This window comes from Cibotium barometz, chromosome 45 (genome assembly GCF_041138505.1).
Source record: "Cibotium barometz isolate CiBa-2024 chromosome 45, ASM4113850v1, whole genome shotgun sequence".
In the NCBI taxonomy this organism is placed as follows: Eukaryota; Viridiplantae; Streptophyta; class Polypodiopsida; order Cyatheales; family Cibotiaceae; genus Cibotium; species Cibotium barometz.
This window is the reverse complement of record NC_141090.1, coordinates 42,099,175-42,125,241: the sequence shown is the minus strand read 5'-3', so window position 1 is coordinate 42,125,241 and position 26,067 is coordinate 42,099,175. Positions and strand designations below refer to the sequence as shown.

The 26,067-nt window shown below is 47.4% G+C and overlaps 1 protein-coding gene across 3 annotated transcripts in view; it reads right to left on the bottom strand.

Moving 5' to 3' along the window:
• The window catches only part of LOC147612778 (UDP-Glycosyltransferase superfamily protein), a 126,313-nt gene that overhangs the window by 21,202 nt on the left and 79,044 nt on the right, over positions 1-26,067 (bottom strand). For all 3 annotated transcript variants that reach the window (XM_086783381.1, XM_086783383.1, XM_086783382.1), the window contains 3 exons: positions 956-1,090; positions 761-865; positions 510-608 (listed from right to left, as the gene is read on the bottom strand). In XM_086783381.1, coding sequence (XP_086639507.1) covers positions 510-608; positions 761-865; positions 956-1,090 — 339 coding nt within the window. The remainder of the gene's footprint in view (positions 1-509; positions 609-760; positions 866-955; positions 1,091-26,067) is intronic.

The window sequence follows — 26,067 nt, the reverse complement described above, 5'->3', positions numbered from 1 at the left end:
TGTGTGTTTGAAGGGGTGTGCATGAGCCTCGTATTTGTGTGCACATGCGGAGGTCTATAGGGCCTTAATCAAAGGATTACTCGTACGGTATATGTATTCAAAGGTTATGTCCAAATGTTATTTGGTTGGTGACATTGTAAAAGGTGAAATGGGTATATTCATAGCTACATGGGCTGATTGAGAGATTCACAAATTTGATTGAGAGAATCATGGGTAGATGAAGTGATTTGTGGAGATCTGAAGGGGATATTCGCGGAGATGATTACGGATCAACAGATGCTCCTTGTTGAGAGCTATAAATTGATGTAACCCCAAACTCATTTTGAGGTAATTGGCAATAAGATTAGACTCTGTTTTTATGCTGATTAATGTATCCAGGCTCCAGCTAAGTGCGTCATTATCTTTGTTAATCATAGCATCAATCATCTTTTATAAACCACTCTAGCTTTTTTAAAATTTAGAGTTGTAAATATGTGTATGTGTGTTTGTAGAAAGAGAGATTTTTTCACCTCTCAAAATCATCGCTATAATTGTACAAATGGTCTCGTAAAAAGAAACCACCAGGATGAAGGCACTCAATGAGTGTAACTGCAATACCATGAACAATTCTGCCATCATGGTAAATGACACAAAGAACCTGTTACAATCTGCTTAAATTGTTCACGACTTTTTGGGTTTAGATATTTCTAAACATTATACAAGGGCAAAAAGTGTCCACTTCTTATCACAAAATACACCTTACATAAGCATTAAAACTAACCCAGTCCAAATTTTGATTTTATGCCACTGGCCACCATAAAACGAATACAAATCCACTTGTATATCCCTCAAGCTTTGGATAGCATCCATATCAATTGTTGCATATCTGTAACAAATTTACAACTTAGTATCCGAAAACATTCAAGAACACTTAAAAACACCATACATTGGCAAAAATTATTGATCATATGCTTACTTTGGGAGGATCACCTCGACAAGATTTCCTCTTCTTTGTAAAGAACGGCTCAAGTTGATCACAAAGGTCCCTAATGCACCAGACTTGGCAATCGGATCCAATTCTGTGCATATATGTGCTATATGCAGTCCATACCTAAACGATTCCAACCAGATCAAACTGCTTCTCATGCAATGAGCCTATGGCACAAGACCAAGCATACTCATCTTCGAGAGAGTGAAGTAGTACCCAACCTAGGGTTTGTAATTGCCATGACCAAAACTCTCAAACGAAAATCTAAGCTACTAAAACAGAAATACCTTCAAGATTCACACTCAGCAGTTTATATGCCAGGCACACAATAAAATCAAACCTGGAGAAAACACAGTACAGAAAGGAAAGCTAAACAGCACCAAAATGAAGCTCCTACCTTGGTATGGGAAACTCTTGACTGGGATGAGCAACTTCTTATCAACGCTTTTCTCTATCGAAGAGAAAAATGAACAAGAAAGAGAACAATGAGGGATAAGATTTGTAAAAACAACACAATAATCATGTTCTCTGGCACCTTTAGTTTGCCAAACGCACTTGGATTATAAAGAGTGGCATGGGGTGACTGTGGATGAGGTGCAGGCTATAGGGGCAGCCGATGGCAACATGGGGGCCGCCAATGGCAAGGTGCAAGTGATGAGGGCAACCTTATCAGATTGAATGCTCTACCCTCATCATCATATCAATGATAGGGTATCGCCCTCAAAGCTCTAAGAGGTCCAAGGACGGACAACGTTCTCTTAAGAACTTTTTTGCACTTCATCTCTTTTGAATATGAGACTTTCAAAAGCATGAAGTCACACATGTAGAGGATATACATTGACCTCCCGAGTGCTTGATAGGGGGGTTGTAACTAAGATGTTGAGTATCTCCTCCTTTCTTTAGCTGGGCAGCTTTTTTCCTACTAGATGATCCAGCCACTTAGTAACATTGACATTCACATAGCTAGCTTGTCCATGGTACAGTAACTTCATGGGTATATTGTTAACACCTTTTGGTCCATAAACCCTTTGATCTCTTGTAAATGTCAATATAATTTGATGGCCCAGGCCCACTAGGCTGAGGTGACCCTTCACATGGTAGCTCCAGATCCGTGACATGCTCACCACAGGCAGTGCATTTAAGGGCACACAGCGACCACCTATCCCCTCTTGCAATAGAAGCTTCCAATAGAGGACATATACCAAAGAGCTATTTTTCCTACACACACCATCTCAGGTATTCCAGTGCTACTTTGAAACTTTGTAACATGGTCTCATATGATGGCTTATCAAAGTAGCTAGTTTGTTTTTCATTTTTCCATGCAATAAAATGACTTCATGGATTCATTATAGCACTTTTGGTCTTATAGACCCTTGGCGACCTTTCTAGACATTAATATTACTCTCTTTCTTTGTCTCTCTAGACACATGGCAGGCTTGCATTATGCCCTAGAGAGTCTTCCGCGAGAGAGCACAATCCCTCTAGAAAACCAGACACCCCCACTACTAGCGATCCAATCCCTCCACTTGCCAGCTCAAGATCCGAGATTTGCTTCAGCGATCCAGAGAGACAGCCCCGCATGGGATGGATATCAAGGCCAGGTACATGGTCCATGAGGAAAATGACACATTATAATCCCGCCGGACACGTGGTTCTTCCGTTGCCTACTGTATTGTACACACACCGTCTATGTAGTAATACATTGACCCTATCTATCTTTTCAGCAGCTAGTCTTTTTCTTTTTTCATGTTGTCTTGACATCCAATTTACTCATGGATCACATGTACCAGCTTTTTGGTCTCATTGACCCTTCGGGTCTTTCGTAGACATTACTAACATCTTATTTTCTTTCTTTCTCGGGCACCTTAAGAGGCAAGAAATGGTAGAAAAGTTGCCACAGATTGAGGCCCCTATCAAGCATGCTTTTTGAAAGCCACAGGCCTTAGGGTTAGGGTTAACAGTACACAGCCCTAAGGGGGATGGAAGATATCCATCATGAGAATGTATGCAGGCAGTAAGAGAGAGTTAGATAGAGAAACTCAATGCTCTAGAGAGAGAGGATTTCACAACTCAACGTAGATTGATTAGACTGATCTGCAATACACCAAGTACATGCTTTTTTAATAGGTTGCAAACCTTATCTTTTGACTCACACAAATCACACTCACATATGGGGACATGACACATGGCACACACTTATTTTATCCAGATAAGAGGGTGTTCACACACATGTAGGCACACTTACACATATATGAGGTGTTCGCACCTATACAAACACATATAGATGGTTACACACATACTAACATGTACACCGGGTGGACATACATGGACACAAAGCCCCAAGCCAAGCAAGCTTTGGGAGGAACTACACTACTCTAGACCATATCTTTACACTCTAAGCTATTATTGAGGAGGCAAGGGCACATAAAAAACTTACATTTGCTGTTTTGTGGATTTCAAGAAAGCTTTAGACCGTGTCCCTCAGCCCGACTTTTGGACCACCTATAGGAGCTCCAATTTCCCTAAGACATAATATGGAAACAAGGCTGCATGCTCTGTATATGGATGAGATTCCATCATTTGTAACAATTTCTTGTCCCCTGTGCGCAGTAGGATCGGCTTTGCCCATGAAATCTAACCCCCACTTCATAAATGCTTCAAGTGCTGACCGTGGAATCAAATTGTGTGGCATTAAGTTTGCTACACTCAACTATCCCTGTCACCATTTGGGCATTCTTTGTGCTTTCGACCTTTGGATGAGCTTTGGACCTATGGACGAGTTCTATAATGGACATGACACCTTATGGCAGGGGACTTATGTCTACGCCAAGGGTCATGTGGACTGGCACCTCATCGTAGGGGACTTATGTCTACCCCAAGGACCAGTAGGCCAGATATGTGAGGCTGGGGACTTCTGTCTGCGCGCCCATAGTCCGAGTACGGTATTCCGGTTGGCCTAAGGACGTAATGTCTACACACGGAATGACCACCCGTTACAAGCTAAATGAAAGGGGAATTGTCCAGCACATTCTTATGCATGATACTTGCATGCCTGGAACTGTTTTCAGGTGAACTATTTTATTCCCTGCAAGATTTGTGTGTTTAGTTGATGCCCTCTCGTGAACCGTGCACGTGGATTTGTATTCTAACGTCGCTTGTGGTTTGTAGAAAGGTGGTAGGTGTGACTCTAAACTCTTTATTTAAGCTTATTAGAGTTATAGTTCAATTTGTTGATTTTTTTTTTCCCGAGAAAAGATCCTTTCATTAGTTAAAAAAACGCCCACTGGGCTACAAAACACCTCTCTTGCTCATAAGAAGGCAGAGCAGAGATGCAATCAAGGTAGCTAGGGAGACTCTCCCTAGGTGCTAAAAAGTGCAAATACAAGTACAAATAACTGAGAGGCTATATCATACAATAGGGGGGGGGGGGGGGGGGGGGGGGGGAATCCAAACAGGTGGCCTGTAGTGCCATCGGGGGGTACCCGCGTGTAAAGTATAGAAGGGGCCGCTGCGCCAAGTGGTGTGAAAGGCCTGGCGCTGCAAGATCGCTCGATCCGAGTCGCCCAGATGCGGTTATACTGTCCTCGCTCGGTGTGAATAAACTCCTGCCAGATACTCCGAACAGTCTCTGCTGGTGGCTCCAGTCTCTCCTCAAAGGCCCTGAAACAACGGGCTCTCCAGGTGAACCATATGGTGAGGCTACTGAGGAGCTCCCATCGTATATCCCTCTCCTATGTCAAGCCGGGGAACGAGAAATCCGGTGAAGGAACAAGGCGAGGCTGGCCCCGAATGAATCTGATGGCCTGGTTGTCCTGCTCCGGCTTATATTCCAGAGCAGGCCCTGACGAAGTTGACCAAGCAACGGCTCCCCACGTATACATGCCCTCTGGAGGGGGGGCAAAATGCGCAGAATCCTCAGCCAAATCTGCTGCGCCTGTGGGCAGTCCCATAGGCAATGTCGCTGTCTCCAATGGGTGGCCGCATCTGACGCAGGCCGACGGAAGGCCACTGTAGACAAGCCAGGTGCCAACTGCAGAGCCCCTGCGGGCAACCAGCCACTGGAAAATCGAGATCCTGCGTGCCTGTGGGCTAGCCCAGAGTCTGGTGCAAAAATCCTCCAGGAACTCCTGTGAGAGTTCCTGTAGCCTCCAATGCTCCAATGCAGTTGGAGAGACCATCCTCCTCACAGTCAAAATATGCCTCCCCAACCGAACAGTGTACTGGAAAAAGGTTGATCTCTGTGGCCGCAGGGGACGCATAAAGATCATGCCACTCATACTCGCCAGGGTCCCACTAGAGCCGGGCCAAGGGGCGCGCAGCATATGCCCATATGCGCCAATCAGAGTCCACATCTGCAGGGTCTAGATCAATATGCCACTTCCGAGAAGCGGCGTCCACTACCTGTATCCTCTGAAAGATGCACTCTGCAACCAAAGGCGACTCCGAAGCAAGGCTACGTCTCAAGCGACGCTCCCGCTCTCGAGTCTCTCCCAGCCGTGTCAAGGCTGTAGCATGCAGAAAAGAGCTGAGCTCGATAAGTCCCTGGGCACACTGGCCTGCTCCATCCAGGTCACAGCTCTGGCTATCATGCCATATCCTCTCAATGTCCTCAGAAAGACTGGGATCTGTAAGTATCCTCTCTGGGATCCTCAACTGCAAGCTGGTTTCCCGTGTCCTCTCCTCCAGTGTCAAAATAACTGGCGCATGGTCTGAAAAAGAGGTGCCAGCGAGGATGCCAATGGAGCCACCATGCTCCCCGAACTTGTCGCCCACATAGAAGCGATCAATCCGTGATAGATTAGTCCCTCCCTGCCGGCGATCCGATCGAGAAAAACTAAGACTGTCCTGAGAGCGAGAGAAAGCCTCATGCTGCCATGCATCAGTGATCCGCAGTGTCATACAAAATCGCTCGCAAGCTACAAGCTCTGTACCGTGCACTGTAACATGACTGCCTCCCACCCTATCGGCCGGGTCCTCAAGCATGTTGAAGTCTCCCCCAACACACCAATGTGCGGCCTCGGGCAATGCATCTGTAACAAGGGTCCAGAACTCTGCTCTGGCACTAGCATGGTTGGGCGCATAGACATTGAGCACACCAAAGTGCTCATCGTGCATCCTCATAATAACATATTGTGCTCTACCAGGCACAATGACCCCGCGATCCACAATGGCCTGCCGCCATACATCCGCAATGACCATACATACTGCTCCCTGCCCACCCAAGGGGCCAAAGCCTACAGACCAAAATGTGTCCCATCTACCAGTCATCACCGACCCATATCTCCGAATCTTGCTCTCACTCAAATGGTGCTCCTGTCATCAGAATATCCATACTGCCCCCAACCACGCATCTCTGAAGCTCCTGCCTCAAGCAACCACGATAACGTACATAGTGTGCGACGCCAAGGCCCTGTACATTTCATGAGATGATCCTCATGGATGACCTGCTGAGGTGGAGGCTGTCTCAGCCATACGGCGGGCCTTCGCAAGCGGCTTGGATGGAGAGTAATCCCCATCCGAGCGGCTACGAATCTGCCCACCCGGTGTGCTGCAAGAGTCTCGGACCAGGCGCCAGTGGCTGTGTCCCATAGCGACTGCCTCCCGCTCGAAGAGAGAAACCTCATGTATGCATACATAGCCAGGGTCTCGTGCTAGGTCTGCCACTATGCGAACCACCAAATGTCGAATCGCAGAGGCATCCGCACTCCCGGTATCAAAGAAATGTGCCAACTCCGAGAGTCGGCCTATCACACCTGTCATCTCCAAATCGCTCACATGGTGAGAAAACTCAACTGCCTGAGTCTTCAACACACTAAGAGTGAGATCTAGAGTCCACTCCCGGTCGCTAGTGCCGCAAAGAGGGAAGGAGAAGGCCACCGCTGAATCAAGTGCCTCCTCCCCTCGGGCCGGAGGCATCACCACATGAACTCTGATGGGTGCTGGCTCATGGGGGCTCTCCACTCCAAAGAGGCGTGTGAAGGAGTAGTCGAAAGCCTCCGAGCGCTGTCCAGTGTCGAGACTACTCAGCCGACTGCGGATAGAGGATATCCGTGAAGCACGAATCGGCATGGTAGGTCTCCTCTGCGGTGCCCGAGCAAGGTCAGTGCTCAGTGTCCGCCGGACTGCAGGTGAGCGCCAGGGAACTCCCAGTGCCTCCCGGGGAGCTGAGGCGAGCGGAGGGGGAGGAGGGGGGGGGAGAAGGGTGTGAAGCAGGAGCCGCTGAAAAAGCGGGAGCGGGAGCGAGAGTGGGAACGGGAGGAGGCGAAGGTGGAAGTGAGGCGGGAGGGGGGGACGGGGGAGGGGGGGGTGAGGGGTGAGGACGAAGGGGGGGGTGCTGGCGTCTCCTGATCCTCGGTCTCCTCCTGGAGGGGAGCAAAGCTATTCCTCACTGGAACCCAGTGATGCTGAGGCTGTGACTGCTGCTGCGTCGGTCTCTAGGCATGCTGCTGTGACTGACTCCCTCTACGGCGCTCCTGTCCAGGCTGCCAATCCGAGGTCTCTGTGGGCTGAGCAGGTATCCCGGAGGCTGCCTGCCGAGCCGCACCTATGGGCGGGCCATCCGGGGTCTGCTGCTGCGGTGAAGGTCGGGGTCTCGTGCGAGGGCAAGCCTTGGCCAGGTGGCCGACCTGCCTGCATATAAAACACTGGTTCGGGAGCCCCGAAAACTCCACTCTCTGATCGATCCATCCCCCCCCCCCCCTATCCTAGGTAACTGAATGACCTTCAGAAGGGAGGAGATGTCACGAACCAAAACTCTGACCGAAGGGAGGCCAGCTGCTCTAGCCACCACTGAAGCTGCTGTGGGGCTAGTCTCAAGCACCGAGTCCACCAATGATCCTATCCTAGAGAGGAGCGGAAGGTACTCGCGGCGAAGTCCAGGAAAGCAAACTGTAACATGGAATAGGCGCTCTCCCTGCTCGGCCTCTGCTGGGTCGAAACCATGCTGCCAAGGTCTGAAGAAGGCCCGAGCGCCCCTGATGTCAAGGGGACTCATGGCTAGGACCTGGGCCACGCTCTAGGCTGTCTCGAACTCAATCTGGTAGTGTCCGCGGCCCAGTAACTAAAACGTCGAGGATCTTGCCCACATCTGCAAGAAGGCGGGCCTGGAGTAGATCCCGGATCTCCCCTCTGCTGGGGCAGGTGCCAACTATACGGCAGATGGTGGAATGTGCCTGGCGGCGTTCCACCTCTGCGGCGAGGCTCGCTTCCTCTTCTAGCGAAAGAGAAAGCCTTATGGGGGTATCCTCAGGGGCGGGCGAGGGGGCTGCAGAAGAGTCCCTCTAAGGTAGGGCGGGAGGAGCCTCCATCAGAGTCTGAAGCTGAGTCGAGGGCGAAGCGATAAACAGGTGGTCCTGCAACAAGAGCCAAGCTGCACGAGAAAACTGAGCGGGGAGGGGAGGAGGGGATGGGCGGAGAAAACAGAGAGGAAGGGGCGGAAGACAGAGGGGGGGGGGGGGGGGGGGGGGGGGGGGGGGGGAGGGGGGGGGGGGGGGGGGGAACGAAAGGGGGGGGGGGCAGCGGGGGAACGAACGGGGGGGGTGGGCGGGGGAACGAAAGGGGTGGCGGGGAAAGCGCGCAAGGGGGGGGGGGAGCGGGGAACGAAGAGCAGAGGTGGAGAGGGGGGGGCAGCGGGAAACGAAAGGGGGGGCGGGAAAGCGCGCAAGGGGGGGGGAGGGCAAGGGCAAGCAGGGGGCGCGACGCGGAGGAAGGGGGGGAGCGGGAGGCGCGAATGAAACAGGCGGGCAGGGGGCAACAGGCGAGAAGAGGGAGGGCGGAAGGCGTGAGGCACACAGGGGCACGGAGGGGCACGGAGGGTGCGAGCAGGCGGGAAAAGGCTAGGTCACGAGGGCGGGGAGGGGGGGTGCGAGCAGGCGGCAGCTCGAGCAGGGTGAGGGGGAAGGCTTCAGCGAGCGACAGGGGTTAGTGTACTTGTGGCCAAAGATAGTTCAATTTGTTGATTTGCATGTCCACACTTCATTAAAGTATGACCGAACAACTTATAAGTGACTTTGGGCATCCACACTCCATCAATGAGTGGGTGAACAATTTTTAGGCATTTATGTTGGGTTTTATGCTGTGTATGCACCCAGGGGAGTGCTAGTGATCATCAGTAGGTTACTGGGGCACTTTTTACTTCAGTTAGTGGAGGTTTTTTCCCCCAGTTTTAACTTAGTTTCACTTATAATGGTTTATAAGTGATTTGGTCCACCTGGCACACTTTTGGCCGGACCATGTGAACACACCTTTTAGGTCAAATCTTTTATGTGGCTATTGTACTTCATTTTATCAACAATCAATACATGAGCAATCGTGTTCCTCTCACACACTCTCACGCCTCCTGCTGAAGTGCCTTCCAAACCCTAACCCTAACAGCTCAAACCCTTCATTTGGTATCAGAGCAAGTTGGCCTGCCCTGCCCGTACAGTTCCACGCCATCAGCTGCCTTGGCCTGCAACAGCTCGTACAATCACTCCAACGCAGACAGCCGTACAGTCCTGCGCAGCCAGCTGTCGTACACTGCTCCTGACAGCCAGTTCCGTACAGTACCTGCCCGTACTGATTCGCCTGACACTGACCGTACATTTGTCGTCAGCTGCACGTTTAGTCGCACATGCGCCTGCTTTGCTCTGTACACAGTCGCCTAGTACCTGCAGCTCCCTACCGTACCTGTAGGAGGCGACCTGTTCTGTTCCGTACCCTGCAGCTGCACGTACAGTCCCACGCCATCAGACTGCTTCTTTTGTTGAAGACAGGGATTACTGTTTCTACACATGCAGTTATGATGCCTCTTGGTCTTCACAGGCACTCAGTGTGACTGAGCATGCATGTACTTGGTATTTTGATAGTGGTGCTTCAAAGCATATCACATCTCGCAGGGATTTGTTTTGTAATGTATGCCCTGCCCTTGTTGGCAAAACTGTTCAGTGTGCCAATAATGCTTCATATCCAGTTCGTGGCATTGGGGAGATTCAGCTCACAGCCATTCATGGCTCTATTCTTCGCCTTACAGATGCCTTATATGTACCAAGGATAAAGAAGAATTTGTTGTCCATTTCTTCTTTAGCACACTGTGGTATGCAAGTGCACTTTGATGATGACAAATGCATGGTCAGAGACAAAGCTAATGCTTTGACCTTGATGCTTACTGGTACATTATGTCATGGACTTTATCAGTTGGATGCATTTCAACCAGTGGATCAGTCTGCTTATAATGCACTCACTCTTACTCCAGCTATGGTTGATGCGGAGTTATGGCATGCTCGCATGGGGCATGTAAATTTTGGTAGTCTTATGCTTATGCAGCGACATAACATGTTTACAGACCTACCTCTTATGGAGAAGCCTCCAGATCACATTTGTGAAGGATGTATTTTGGGAAAAATGCATCGGTTTTCCTTCCCACGTGATCAGGCTCTACGAGCAACTGCAGTGATCTTTGTGGTCCCATGCAGACGAAGTCATTAGGAGGTTGCTTCTACTTTGCTACATTTATTGATGACTTCTCTCGTATATGCTGGGTCTATCCGTTGACACAGAAATCACAGGTATATGATGCATTTTTGGCCTTTGTAGCACTTGCTGAAACAGAGTCAGGATACAAGGTTAAGACTCTCCGTTCTGACCGAGGGGGGAAGTATATGTCACACATGTTGAATTCCTTTCTTGAGAGTAGAGGTATCAAGCATCAGTATACTACTCCTTATACTCCAAAGCAAAATGGGGTTGCAGAAAGGAAGAATCGGTCACTCATGGAGATGGCCAGATATATGTTAAAGGCAAAGAAGCTACCACATATCTTTTGGGTGGAAGCAGTTATGTGTGCTTGTCATATTTTGAATCGATGTCCCACAAAGGCATTGGTTTCCATTACTCCTTTTGAGGCTTGGCATGGCCGCAAGCCTTCGGTATCACATTTTCGTACTTTTGGGTGTCTTGCATATGCACACATACCCAAAGAGTTGAGGAGGAAGTTGGATGATAAAGCCACAAAATGTATTTTTGTTGGGTATAGCCGTGAGAGCAAGGGCTACCGGTTATATGACCCACTGTCCAAGAAGATTTTCACTAGTCGGGATGTGATTTTTGATGAAAATTTAGAAATATCCATGGCTGGTTATGATGCAAATCAGGCTGAAAATGATGTGTTTGAAGGCCTGGTACCTATGGAGTTTCATTCCACAGTTGGTGATCCAACCCATGAGGGTGCAGGACAGCCAGCTAATCATGAAGATGGTGCTGAAATTCAGCAGGCAATTGAGCCAGAAGTTGAGCCAAATATGGGGCAGCAGACTCCACAGGTCAGACACATACCTAGATGGTATTTGAGGACATTACAGGACAGCCATCTAGAGGGTCCTCTTGCTGGCCGTACTCGTAGGGAGACACGGACCAATGAGCATGCACACATCATGGACTTAAATATGGTTATGGCAGCCAGTTTACAGGATGATGATGAGCCTGATTCTATGTGGATGCACGAGACAATGTGCATTGGAACAAAGCCATGCAGGATGAACTTGATTCTATTAAAAAGAATCAAACATGGGATTTGGTTGATCTGCCCAAAGGCAAGAAAGCCATTGGTACTAAGTGGGTCTATAAGTTGAAAAGACATGCAGATGGATCCATTGATAGGTACAAAGCCCGTCTAGTTGCAAAGGGCTATGCACAGAAGAAGGGCATTGATTATGAGGAGACATTTGCTCCTACATCCCGTATGTCGACACTTAGGTGTGTCATTGCATTGGGCTGCACATCGTGGTTGGGTTGTTCACCAGTTCGACATTAAGACTGCTTTCCTACATGGGGACCTCGAGGAAAAAGTTTATGTATATCAGCCCATAGGTTTTGCAGAACATGGTCATGAAGGGAAAGTATGCAGGCTGAAAATGGCCTTGTATGGTTTGAAACAAGCTCCACGAGCTTGGTATGCAAAGATAGATGCTTTCTTTCCTACTCACTCAAGGATTTGTGAACAGTCCATCTGAAGCCACTTTGTATGTAAAGAAAGAAGAGAAAGATCTGCTGGTCATCAGTCTTTATGTAGATGATCTCTTGCTCATGGGATCAAATGATGACAAAATTGCAGCTTTTAAAGAGATACTGCAACTGACATTTGACATGTCTGATTTGGGGCTCGTACACTACTATTTGGGCATACAGTTTGTGCAGGATAACAGAGGCATTGGGTTGTTGCAATCTCGGTATGTTGCTAAACTTCTGGAGAAGTTTAAATTTCAGGATTGCAAGCCTATCAGCACTCCTATGGAGCCTGGGATGAAACTCTCACTACAGGATGACAGTATTTCCTTTGATGCCACTACATATGCTCAAGCTGTTGGGTGCCTTATTTACTTGTGTACTACACGGCCAGATATTCAGTATGCCGTATCTCAGTTGAGCAAATTCATGCACAGCCCACGATTGTCACATTGGCAAGCTGTGAAGCGTGTATTTCGGTATTTGCAGGGTACCTTGTCTCTTGGATTGCTTTATCCTCTCCCCCAGGCCCAGACTAGCCGGCTACCAGACACCACGACTACACCACAGAGAGATCACGGCCATCCGGTCTCGACACCAGCAGAGCAACTGGCACATTATCGCTTTGATCCACGACGCATGTTCCAGACATTTACGGCATCCTCAGATCGGATGTATGATATATTATACCCAGACTATGGGACTGGATAAAGTTAGGAGTAGATAACATATCATACTTGTATCACCCCTTCAGCATATAGAGATGCATTAGTAGCCCCAGTACTCCATCCACACCCTCTCGTTTGTACACCACTATTGAGTCCCCTATGGTCGTAATGTCATACTTGTACATTTTATTCTCACTCCACATTTTCCTCTTGATGACTGGAGGAACAACATTGTACTACTTGTTTGTCTCATAGGCCAATTTTGGCCTTTTGCAGACGTTAAAATATCTTTCTTTCTTTCTTTCTTTCTCTCTCTCTCTCTATTGCAAGCAAGTTTTGGGTGCCTAAGGATGTATCAGATGAGGCTCAGACGGAAGTGGAGGAACTTGATGAGATTCTTATTCCCGAGCAGATACTGGCACATAAGGAAAGAAAGGTACACGGTAAAGTTTCCCGTCACTATCCTATGAAGTTCAAGAGTTGTTCACTGATGGATGCGAAGTGGATGGAGGAGGGTGAATTAGCAGATTCACCTCAGGAATTGCAGCTTTATCTTGATGCCTTTGAGTTGGAGTCGACTCTTGTTACGGCTCATTTAGGTCCAGCAGAGCATAGGTCTGCAGCATTGGCTGATGCTCAAGAGGGGGGTAGCACCTCCGCTCCCTTGTTACAGACAGGCTCAGTTGTTATCTAGGAGTCGCTTGGTGACATCTTTGTATTCACCCGAAGGTACTGGAGGCTGACAGCACATCTGCTTATGGGACTTCTATGATCTTGTGTTCTAGACACATGAGATGGTGGTTGAGTATGGTTCACAGTCGCGCGCACCTTGAACTATAACTGCAACTATAGATAACTCTATGGAGGACATAAGTCTTGCGAGCAGTACTAAAGTTGGTTTGGTTCATGGATATATGGATTGAACTCTATTTGTGCATGTATGCATACACTTTTTCAGGTATTATTGTATTTTGGTGCCATTGGATCCTGGTACCATTGAGAATACATTGGGGATTGTGTCGTGTGATGCATGTATATTGGTATGATACATCAAGTACTTTATTATGTTCATGGATGCACCACTGGGTGTGACTCCTGCGGGATGGCCATGACACATATGTGGGAAGTACTTAGTGGATGTATTGTTTGGATGCATTGAGTGCTTTTCATATGCTTATGTTGTACCACCAGTCATGGGTCCTGCGGGATGCCCATGGGCGTAAGGCTTGCGAGTAGCCTTGAGACCGTTACTTTAGAGTAGGTAGAGCATTTTGAGGAGCATATTAATTGCGAATGCATATATGTGTCTCATATATAGAATGATGCATGGTTTTGTTTTTGGCTAACACAGTTAACGTGTTTCCACTTGATTTTAGACTTTTGCTGCAGGTTCTGAAGGAACAAGCAAGAGTTGTTTGTCACTTTCACGTGACTGTGTGACCTTATTGTGCAGGATGATTTTTTTTTTTCATCACCCACATGCACTTGAGGGCCATTACTTTTGTCGTATGGGGAGTCTTTGCTCATAAGATGCCTTACTGTGCCATTGAGTGCAATCGAGGAAGCTTGCTATTTTTCAAGAGGGGGGTATGTCACGACCCTGTGTTTTCTCTGCACAGTATGCAGGTGTGCATAGGGACATGGAGGACAGTGTGAATGGCATCAGATTGGAGTTAAAAAGGAAACCCATGTGTGGACAACCCCAGGTGTGAAGGGGGCAAAGAGATTTTAACTCAAAAGGTTTTAAGTACCTTTAAAAACTTTATAATGCCCTTTATGAAAGTAAACGTGGCCCATATGCTATTTTTGGGGCCACGTGTGTGCTTTTTCAAAAGGGGGGTTGGCGGGCAGAAAGGGGGGCGCCTATCTTCTGATGAAGTGGTGCTTTTCCGCTTAGGAGGGCTGCTCAGCTCGTTACACAGTGTTGGAAATAAGTGCACACTAGGTGTACTATTTCTAGTCTAGTTTCACTTAAGTCTTTGTGTCTTGAGTCTAGTGCCATGTGGCACCTCTACATTTATCCCATAAGTCAGTCTACTCAATCTTGTACTTCTCACCTATATATTGTAGGTGTCACATCAATGAAAGCATCAATCTTGTGTCTTGTCTACACTCATCTCAAGGTAACTCTTTGTCTTTCATTTGTTTTTGTTTCATTTCTAGTTTTGCTCTTGCTTTCATATTTACAACATGGTATCAGAGCGGGCTGCTCCTGCCCTGTAATGCCCGCCATAGCTTCAAGCCACTATCTCCCTAGCTGCACTCATCTTGTAGGACCAGCCTATTCACACTCTGCACAGGCTGCGCCGGCCTGAATCCTCTGTCCTGCGCCAGCCTGAACCCTCTGTCCTGCGCCAGCGTGAACCCTCTGCCCTGCACCCATTGTGGAAAAACTAATCATTTGGAGAAGGACTGCTTCAAGGCTCATCCATGCACCATTTGTGGCCGTGATAATCACCGGGAAAAGGACTGCTACTCTAAAACCTCTACATCAGCTCCTGCATCTGCCTCAGCACATGTTGCTGCAGCATCTACAACAGCAGATCTTGCTGTTCATTCCTCACATGATGAGGAATGGGCTTTCTGATTACTTCACCTTTCTTGTCTACCACTTTGACCACCGATGATGTAGGTCAAGGGGTTCTAGTGTCTTACTCATTATGCTTTTTGACCTCTCTCTTGTCCCTACCCAAGAGGCAGCGATTGCCCTTGAGGAGGGGTTGTCTTCAAGGTCCATCTGTTTGTCTACAGTGAGTCTTCTATCTATCTAGTCTTGTCTGTCTATCTATCTGTTGTCTGTCTATCTGTCTATCAATCTGACTGTGTCTTGTTTTAGATCCATCTTGTCCCTACCCTTGTGGACCCATATGAGGATATCACTTGAGGAGGGGTGTCTCAGGATCTTTTTGTCTCTCATGTCTTGTCTCTCAGTCTATCAGTCTTTATGTCTATCTTCTAGTCTTGTCTTTTTTGTCTTCCTCCTAGTGTCCACTTAAGGAGGGTGTTGGAAATAAGTGCACACTAGGTGTACTATTTCTAGTCTAGTTTCACTTAAGTCTTTGTGTCTTGAGTCTAGTGCCATGTGGCACCTCTACATTTATCCCATAAGTCAGTCTACTCAATCTTGTACTTCTCACCTATATATTGTAGGTGTCACATCAATGAAAGCATCAATCTTGTGTCTTGTCTACACTCATCTCAAGGTAACTCTTTGTCTTTCATTTGTTTTTGTTTCATTTCTAGTTTTGCTCTTGCTTTCATATTTACAACACACAGGCGGCCAGCACTGAGTTACTGGCGGGCTGTTCTGAATCATGGGGAGGCACAGCTGAATATCACTCCACGCCTGTTTTTTTTTTAGAGTTCATGGGCTGGCTGCTGCGCTACAGAGAACAGTACGCCAGACGCCAAGAGGGCTGGAGGCACACAGGGCTGAAACAGGGGACTGGGCTGCAGCTCTCTCTCTCTCTCTCTCTCTCTCTCTCTCTCTCTCTCTCTCTCTCGGACCACAGCAGCAGCAGGACATGGATACCGCCCACACCAGGGGTACACTGATTGATCGTGCGATTGAGCTTGGGTGGTCCAGACGCCCACGACTACGGAGGGGGGCATCCCAGCATAGACGGAGGTTGCAGCGGCAGATTCGGATTATTCTTGCGAGGCATGCGGGACACCCAGTCAGGGTGCTGACCACAGAGGATATTGAGGAGATCCGCCAGTGTCCGATGCGGCACATGTTATGAGATGGAGGCACCTCCATAGTGTACCCCTCCGTCCCACATGATATTGTATCCCCTCACTGTACTCCACTCACCTCCATAGCGTACCCCCCCCCTCGCTATATTCCAGTTCCAATTTCATTTTCTAGGTGCCAGTAATATCATGTTTATTTTTCTTTTTCTGGGTTTTTTTATCCAGACATTGTATCAGATCCACCATGATGTAACTTTTGGTCTCATAGGTCATTATGGCCTTTTGAAGACGTTAATATAACATTTCATTTAATTTCATTTCTATAGTGTACCCCCCCGTCCCACATGATATTGTATCCCCTCACTGTACTCCACTCACCTCCATAGCATACCCCCCCCCCCCTCACTATATTCACACCCATTAAGGGTTTCTGTTTACCTTCCAGTTCCAGTTTCATTTTCTAGGTGCCAGTAGTATCATCTTTATTTTTCATTTTCTAGTTTTTTATCCAGACATTGTATCAAATCCACCATGATGTAACTTTTTGGTCTCATAGGTCATTATGGCCTTTTGAAGACGTTAATATAACATTTCAATATAACATTTCATTTCTCTCGTGAGAAGCGGACACGTTTGTAGGGAGGGCTGGACAGGCAGATGCAGCAGAGTTACATGTTTTTCTGTCTGGAGGGCTGTGAGGCTGCTACAGGAAGCGCACAGCCGATCTCTCTCTCTCTTCGCAAGTCTGGGGGAGGTTCTAGAGACTGAAAACAGGTCTCTCTCTTTCTCTCTCTTGTTTTTTGGGAGAAAACAGGGGGCTGGTACGCTACTTATGGGCGCTTTTCTTTGTGTGCAAAAGCTGAGGGCTGAACAGTAAGAGGAGGGCTGAACAGTAAGAGGAGGGCTGAAGCTGCGGCACATGCTCTTTTCTCTCTCTCTCTTTCTTTCTTTTCTCTTTCTCCTTCTTTCCTTCTCACTGTCCACCTTTCCCATTGCCCACTTCTCCTGCTACTCACATACGCACATGTGCACCTATTGCCCACCTGCGCACCTTAGTTGTAGGGTAGGGTTGTTACCCACCCCCAAGCAAGTAAGGGCTTGCACCTCATGGGGGTGGGGTTCGTGAAGAGCAACCTCTCAAACAGTCCAGCAGTTTGACATGGCCAGCAAGAAAACCTTCTCCGAAACCCTTATCTCCCCTCCTACCAAACCCAATGAAAAACCATCACCATGGGAGCGGTACCTCCTGAGCATGATTAAACATCTTCAGCAAACAAATTCAGCCTTGCAAAATGAACTACATCAAACAAAACAACATCTTTCAACCCTGGAGAAACAGAATAAGGAACAACACGAAAAAGAAAACAGGGAGGAAATCACACAGGTAAATTTGCTTGATCCACAACCTAAAGAAATTCTCATTAAAGAAAAAATATCACAAATTAATAAAGAGAACGAGCAACAATGGATTGCAAAAGAAATTAGGGTGGGTGGTTTGTCAGAGGGTTGGGAACAGGTGGAGGTATTGGAGGACGAGGAGATTGCGAATGATACTTATGTCCCGGAATGCGAGATTCTACAAAGAAAGCTGTGCAGAGCTATCCCTTTCATCGACATTGGAGATCCCTCAGTGGCAATCAAAGGAAAACATGTGGTTTTGAGGTACGCAGATATGAAAGACAAAATTAAAGTCATGAAGCAAACAAGGTCACTTAAGGGAACGAAGGTGTGGATGGCGGATGAACTCACAGCCACACAACTAAAAAACAGGAAACCAGAACTCAATAAAGTATACGAAGCAAGGAAACAAGGAAAATGGGCAGTCTATCGTAGAGGTAGAGCTGTTATTGCAGTAATGAAGAGTAGCTGCTAGAGAAATCCTTCATGTAATCTAAGATTCTCCTACGGTCATGTAGGGAATTTGAACTATTTCTAGTTTTATCTCTATTTTCATTTTGTTGCCCCCGAAGTGGAATGTAATCACATGGATGTATCTGATTAGTCCTATAGGTCAGATGTGGCCTCTAAAGGACGTTAATATAGTTTTCTTTCTTTCTTTCTCTCGCTTGGTGCACAGGAGGGCTGGACTGCAGGGGCTGAGGGCTGCGTGCTCTACTCTTGGATGACTAGGGGGCTGTTTTCTCTGGACATAAAGGTGGACAGGGGCTAGTTTTTCATGAACATAGACATCATGTCGATGGCGTTCAACTGATGGAACTTTCAGCTTCTCTTTGCTTTGGTTCGGGACTGTTTTGGAAAGGGTTTATGGACTGTTTCGTGGCAGTGCATGTGGCTATGAACATGAGCAATGCTCGGAACTGTTTTGAGATCAGTTTGAGGACTGTTTAAGGGCTGTTTTTGTGCAATTCAGCTATGTGCTTGGGTTTCCGGCTGCAAGTACAGGTCAATTGAAAGTGTTTCTTGGCATGGGAGTGATGCAAGCTCGCATGGCTGCGTGCTCATGGAGCAGATTGTTTTCTTCGTGCTAGAAAGGAACAGAGGGACCTACAGTTATAGGCATCTCTATGTTTCCAGATGTTTCATGAGGGAACAGGTAACTTGATGTATGCCGTTGTTGGCACTGTTGTTGAATGGTTCTGTATGAAAACAGGACAAAAGTTTCAAAGGGAAACAGGCCTAAGGGTTTCATGTGGAAACAGGTCGTAGGTTTCTTGAGGAAACATGTTTATGGTTCTCTAGGAGATAGGTCACATGCAAGCAGCCGTCACAGAAGTGGACACATGTTTGGTACAGCCTTGCTACTGATTGGACAGGGGACAGGGGATCCATGACAGAGATGGATAGTATCCTTGGAAGGTAGAGAGGGAGTGTACACATGTGTCTATTGTATGGTATGATGTGCTGTGATGCGAGTTCTCTTATGAGAGATAGTTTGGGAGTCTGTGGTGTGATGCAGAAGCACTCGATGTGTCAAGGTGTGATGCTGTTCATAGGGTGAGAGGCTATGGATGGTTGTGGCAGCCCTGATCATGGGAGAAAGATTCTGTATGCAGACTCAATGTGAGAGAGTCTTTCGATGTGAACAATGGCTGGACTTGTTTGTGGATGCCGAGTGGACAAGAAGCCATGATGCAGGGTCTTTGCAAGCTTCAGGAGCTCTACTGTGACGGCTGAGTTTTCAACCTTATTGTAATCAAAGCTCTTATAATCAATTAAAGAAATACCGCAAGGGGCGCCACTGCATTTTGGGGCCAATCGGTGTCCGTGTACTTTTTGCAGGAGAACTCTACCTCCCCCTGTTTGTTTTCCTTTTCTTGGTCCTCAAAGGTGATGTGTTTTGTGTGCAAGTTTGTTTTTGCACCGCCCTTTGGTTTTGTCTGAAGACCGAGGCCGGTTTAAAAGGTTCCTTTGCCAGGACATCGTCCACTTTCTCAAGGAGGCGAGTCGGTGGTTGCTTTGGTCGGGACAATCGCCAACTTTCCTAAGGGGGCGAGCTCGTGGTTGTCTCATGAGAGTCACATCGAAAGCTTCAACATGTGGAAAGTGAAAAGGAAGTGCAGGAGGCAGTGCAAGATTGTGTGTCTTTGCCTATATGAGGTGAAGAGCAAGAGCTGAGGATGAAGCTCAAGAGAAAAGACACCAAGGACAAGAAGTAGTCAGCTAGGAAGAAGAAGCAGTTGAAGTGTTATGGTGCAAAACATGGGTTGAAGGCTATGGCTTTCGACAGTTTGTCACCGGTCGTATCTTCATGGAGGCTTCATGGGTTCGGAAGACAGTTTCTTTCTATGTTTAGCAGTGGTGATCTACTATGCTTCATCGGGGACTTGTGCTTACCACTTGGGTGGAGTGCAAGCAGGTTTTCGGTGCCTGAGGATGTATAAGATGAGGCTCAAACGGAAGCGGAGGAACTTGATGAGATTCTTATTCCCGAGCAGATACTGGCACATAAGGAAAGAAAGGTATAGGGTAAAGTTTCCCGTCACTATCCTATGAAGTTCAAGAGTTGTACTGATGGATGCGAAGTGGATGGAGGAGGGTGACTTAGCAGATTCACCTCAGGAATTGTAGCTTTATCTTGATGCCTTTGAGTTGGAGTCGACTCTTGTTACGGCTCATTCAGGTCCAGCAGAGCATAGGTCTGCAGCATTGGCTGATGCTCAAGAGGGGGGTAGCACCTCCGCTCCCTTGTTACAGACAGGCTCAGTTGTTATCTAGGAGTCGCTTGGTGACATCTTTGTATTCACCCGAAGGTACTGGAGGCTGACAGCACATCTGCTTATGGGACTTCTATGATCTTGTGTTCTAGACACATGAGATGGTGGTTGAGTATGGTTCACAGTCGCGTGCACCTTGAACTATAACTGCAACTATAGATAACTCTATGGAGGACATAAGTCTTGTGAGCAGTCCTAGAGTTGGTTAGGTTCATGGATATATGGATTGAGCTCTATTTGTGCATGTATGCATACACTTTTTGAGATATTATTGTATTCTGGTGCCATTGGATCTTGGTACCATTGAGAATACATTGGGTAATACTCTGGATTGTGAAGTGTGATGCATGTATATCGGTATGATACATCAAGTACTTCATTATGTTCATGGATGCACCACTAGGTATGACTCCTACGGGATGGCCATGAGACATATGTGGGAAGTACTTTCTGGATGTATTGTTTGGATGCATTGAGTGCTTTCATATGCTCATGTTGTACCACTAGTCGTGGGTCCTGCAGGATGCCCATGGGCGTAAGGCTTACGAGCAACCCTGAGACTGTTACTTTAGAGTAGGTAGAGCATATTGTTTGCGAATGCATATATGTGTCATGCATATGTGTCTCATATGTAGAATGATGCATGGTTTTGTTTTTGGCTAACACAGTTAACGTGTTTCCACTTGATTTTAGACTTTTGCTGCAGGTTCTCAAGGAACAAGCAAGAGTTGTTTGTCACTTTCACGTGACGAGGTGACCTTATTGTGCAGGATGATTTATTTATTTATTTTTTTCATCACCCAGATGCACTTGAGGGCCATTGCTTTTGTCGTATGGGGAGTCTTTGCTCATAAGATGCCTTACTGTGCCATTGAGTGCAATCGAGGACGCTTGCTATTTTTCAAGAGGGGGGTATGTCACGACCCTGTGTTTTCTCTGCACAGTATGCAGGTGTGCATAGGGACATGGAGGATAGTGTGAATGGCATCAGATTGGAGTTAAAAAGGAAACCCATGTGTGGACAACCCCAGGTGTGAAGGGGGCAAAGAGATTTTAACTCAAAAGGTTTTAAGTACCTTTAAAAACTTTATAATGCCCTTTATGAAAGTAAACGTGGCCCATATGCTATTTTTAGGGCCACGTGTGTGCTTTTTCAAAAGGGGGGTTGGCGGGCAGAAAGGGGGGCACCTATCTTCTGATGAAGTGGTGCTTTTCCGCTTAGAAGGGCTGCTCAGCTGGTTACACAGGCGGCCAGCACTGAGTTACTGGCGGGCTGTTCTGAATCATGGGGAGGCACAGCTGAATATCAGTCCACGCCTGTTTTTTTTTTTAGAGTTCATGGGCTGGCTGCTGCGCTACAGAGAACAGTATGCCAGACGCCAGGAGGGCTGGATTGCAGGCGCACAGGGCTGAAACAGGGGACTGGGCTGCAGCTCGCTCTCTCCCTCCCAGCCCCTACACAGCAGGGAATTACTCTCCAAAGAGCAGAGACACTTAGAGCCCGCAGGAGACAGAGGACACCTGGCTTTCGGACACCACGCCTATACCAGAGAGAGATGACAGAGATCAGAGCTCAGTTTCACAGAGAGGGTGAGGAGCGACTGGCTCGCTTCAGAGCACACCCAGGCATGTTCTTCAGGGAGCTGTGGACACCCCCTTCACTGATGTATACCATTTTATACCCCCAGTATGGTACAGGATGGAGCTAGCTAGGTTGCATATCATGATTGTATACTCCATGCATATAGCTTTGCATTCTCCTAGTAATAGAGCTCCATCCCCTACACACCCAAATTCAGCTTTTTTATTCAGTACTTTTTCATTTTGTTGGGATGACAGAGGATACCCCATACATGTACTCCGATTTGTCTCATAGGCCGAGTTCGGTCTTTTGGAAGACGTTAATAAAATCTCTCTCTCTCTCTCTCTCTCTCTCTCTCTCTCTCTCTCTCTCTCTCTCTCTCTCTCTCTCTCTCTCTGGTGAGAAGCGGACTGTTTTGCAGGGAGGGCTGGACGGGCAGATGCAGCAGAGTTACGTGTTTTTCTCTCTGGAGGGCTGTCGGGCTGCAGGAAGCGCACAGCCGATCTCTCTCTCTCTCTCTTCGCAAGTCTGGGGGAGGTTCTGGAGTCTGAAAACAGGTCTCTCTCTTTCTCTCTCTTGTTCTTTGGGAGAAAACAGGGGACTGGCAGGCTGCTTTTCGGCGCTTTTCTTTGTGTGCAAAAGCTGAGGGCTGAACAGTAGGAGGAGTGCTGAAGCTACGGCACATGTTCCTTTGTCTCTCTCTCACTTGGTGCACAGGAGGGCTGGACTGCAGGCACTCAGGGCAGCGTGCTCTTCTCTTGGGTGGCCAGGGGGCTGGTTTCTCTGGACATAAAGGCGGACAGGGGCTGGTTTTTCATGAACATAGACATCATGTTGATGGCGTTCAACTGATGGAACTTTCAGCTTCTCTTTGCTTTGGTTCGGGACTGTTTTGGAAAGGGTTTTGGAAAGGGTTTATGGACTGTTTCATGGCAGTGCATGTGGCTATGATTATGAGCAATGCTCGGGACTGTTTTGAGATCAGTTTGAGGACTGTTTATGGGCTGTTTTTGTTTGGTAGCAAATTCAGCTATGTGCTTGGGTTTCCGGCTGCAAGTACAAGTCAATTGAAAGTGTTTCTTGGCATGGGAGTGATGCAAGCTCGCATGGCTGCGTGCTCATGGAGCAGATTGTTTTCTTCCTGCTAGAAAAGAACAGAGGGACCTACAGTTATGGGCATCTCTATGTTTCCAGATGTTTCATCAGGGAACAGGTAACTAGATGTATGCCGTTGTTGGCACTGTTGTCGAATGGTGTTGTGAATGGTTCTGTATGAAAACAGGACAAAAGTTTCAAAGGGAAACACACCTAAGGGTTTCATGTGGAAACAAGTCGTAGGTTTCTCGAGGAAACATGTTTATGGTTCTCCAAGAGATAGGTCACATGCAGGCAGCGGTCACAGAAGTGGACACATGTTTGTTACAGCCTTGCTACTTATTGGACAGGGGACAAGGGATCCATGACAGAGATGGATAGTATCCTTGGAAGGTAGAGAGGGAGTGTACAAGTGTGTCTACTCTATGGTATGCTATGCTATGATGCGAGTTCTCTTATAAGAGATAGTTTGGGAGTCTGTGTCGTGATGCAGAAGCACTGGATGTGTCAGGGTGTGATGCTGTTCATAGGGTGAGAGGCTATGGATTGTTGTGGCAGCCCTGATCATGGGAGAAAGATTCTGTATGCAGACTCAATGTGAGAGAGTCTTTCGATGTGAGAGAGTCTTTCGATGTGAAGAATGGGTGGACTTGTTTGTGGATGCTGAGTGGACAAGAAGCCATGATGTAGGGTCTTTCCAGGCTTCAGGAGTTCTACTGTGACAGCTGAGTTTTCAGCCTTATTATAATCAAAGCTCTTCTAATCAATTAAAGAAATACCGCAAGAAGCGCCATTGCGTTTTGGGGCCAATCGGTGTCCATGTACTGTTTGCAGGAGCACTCTAGCTCCCCCTATTTGTTTTCCTTTTCTTGGTCCTCAAAGGTGTTGAAGTGTTTTGTGTGCAAGTTTGTTTTTGCACCGTCCTTTGGTTTTGTCTGAAGACTGAGGCCAGTTTACATACATCAAGTACTTTACTATGTTCATGGTGAACCACTAGTTGTGGGTCCTGCAGGATGGCCATACGAGGAGTGGGTAAAGTATCAGGAAGGACATATGTGGAAAGTACATGGTGAATGTATTGTTTGAATGCATGGAGTGCTTTCATATGCTCGTGATGTATCACCAGTCGTGGCTCCTGTGGGATGCCCATGGGCATAAGGCTTGCAAGCAGCCCTTAGACTGTTACTTTAGAGAGGTAAAGTATCTTGACGAGTATGTTGCTTGCGTATGCATATGCGTGTCATATGTGGAATGACACATGGTTTTGCCTTTGGCTATAACAGGTTATGTGTTTCCACTTGGTTTTAGACTTTTGGTGCACGTTCTTATGGAACAAGCAAGAGTCTCTTGTCACTTCGACGCGAGGGCATACCCATATTGTGCAGGATGATTATTTCAAAACCCAGATGCACTTGAGGGCAAATGCTTTTGTCATATCAGGCGTCTTTGCTCATTGGATGCTTTATTGTGCCGTTGAGTGCAATCGAGGATGCTTGCCATTTCTCAAGGGGGGGGTATGTCACGACCCTGTGTTTTTCCCTTGACATTATGCAAGTGTGCACGAGAACATGGTGGACAGTGTGAATGGCATCAGTTTGGGGCAATAGCTTCAAGGACAGATTGGTTCAGTTTTTGGGGTCAAAGCTGACTCTAGGAATTTTTAAGGTTTCTTTTTATTACCCCATGTGGGGGGAGGGGACAAAAGGTTTAAAACCTTTAGATATATAAAAGAACACCCCTTTTGTGAATCCTGGCCCAGGGGTTATGTAATTCTTGGAGGGGTCGGCTACAACTGCATGTGGGTGCTTTTCTCAAGGGAAGGTTGGCGGGCTGCTCACACTTGGTGTAACGGGAGGCGGACGCGTGTATTGGAATCGTATAAATGTGAACAAGATTCTGAGCACTTAACACTTGAGCATTACAACCACAAAGCTGAAAATGACAGTACACCACATAAAGGGGCCGATGATAGGCTGACCCCCCCCCCCCCTTTAGGTTATATTACCAAAAGAGTCTGCAAAGTACAAGATTACGGGTGCCTGGGGATTCACCTGATTCTTCCAAATACATTATGAATGAATACATCTCAAACAAGAGAATCTGTAGATACATCCGCCCTACACACAGGTACATCCGCCCTACACAAGCCTCTTCACAGGTACATCCGCCCTGCACAAGAGTATCACAATCCTCACAGGTACTCCGCCCTGCACAAGATGTAAATGGATCTTTAGGCCCTGTTTCCACGCGAGAAACTAATCCAGAAACCTGTGTTCTCCGCGAGCAAGTGTCCCCAATGCTTGCCCTAAGCAGCTGCTATACCAGGAATCCTTGAGACACATCCATGCTCACATATTCCATTGCTGTCCGGCCTGTTTTGTGCAATAACCAGTCCAAAACAGCAACTTTCTATCGCGAGAAATCCACCCGTAAAGGATCCTACAGCCCTGTGGAGGTCCCTATAGCTGTCCTGTACTGTCCAAGTTGACTTTGGACACTTGTAACCAGCCCAAAACTCGCAATAACCAGAAATTGCAGGTCTGAAATTTACCAACCAGCCCTTTAAAAGAGTGTGGGGATCGTTGTCCAAGCTTGTGTGAGTCCGGGAAGCAAGCAACCAGCCCTGTAGCAACTCCCAAAGCTCCAACCAGCTCTCAAATATGTTGAATAATGAGTAAAACAGCACAAAAGGGCCTCTTGAGGGAGGCGCAGGAGGCGCCTTTTTCAGGTGCCACCTCAGGGGCCTGGTGGGTACACATGCTGGCTGACATGTGTCCCCATAAGGTGTCCAGGTAGGTGTCCAGCCCATAGTGCTCCATTTGTCCTGTTTCTATAAGTTTAGGTCCAACCAAATGGGAAATGGCCATAAGCTGTCCGGACTTCATTAATTTTGGTCCAACCAAATGC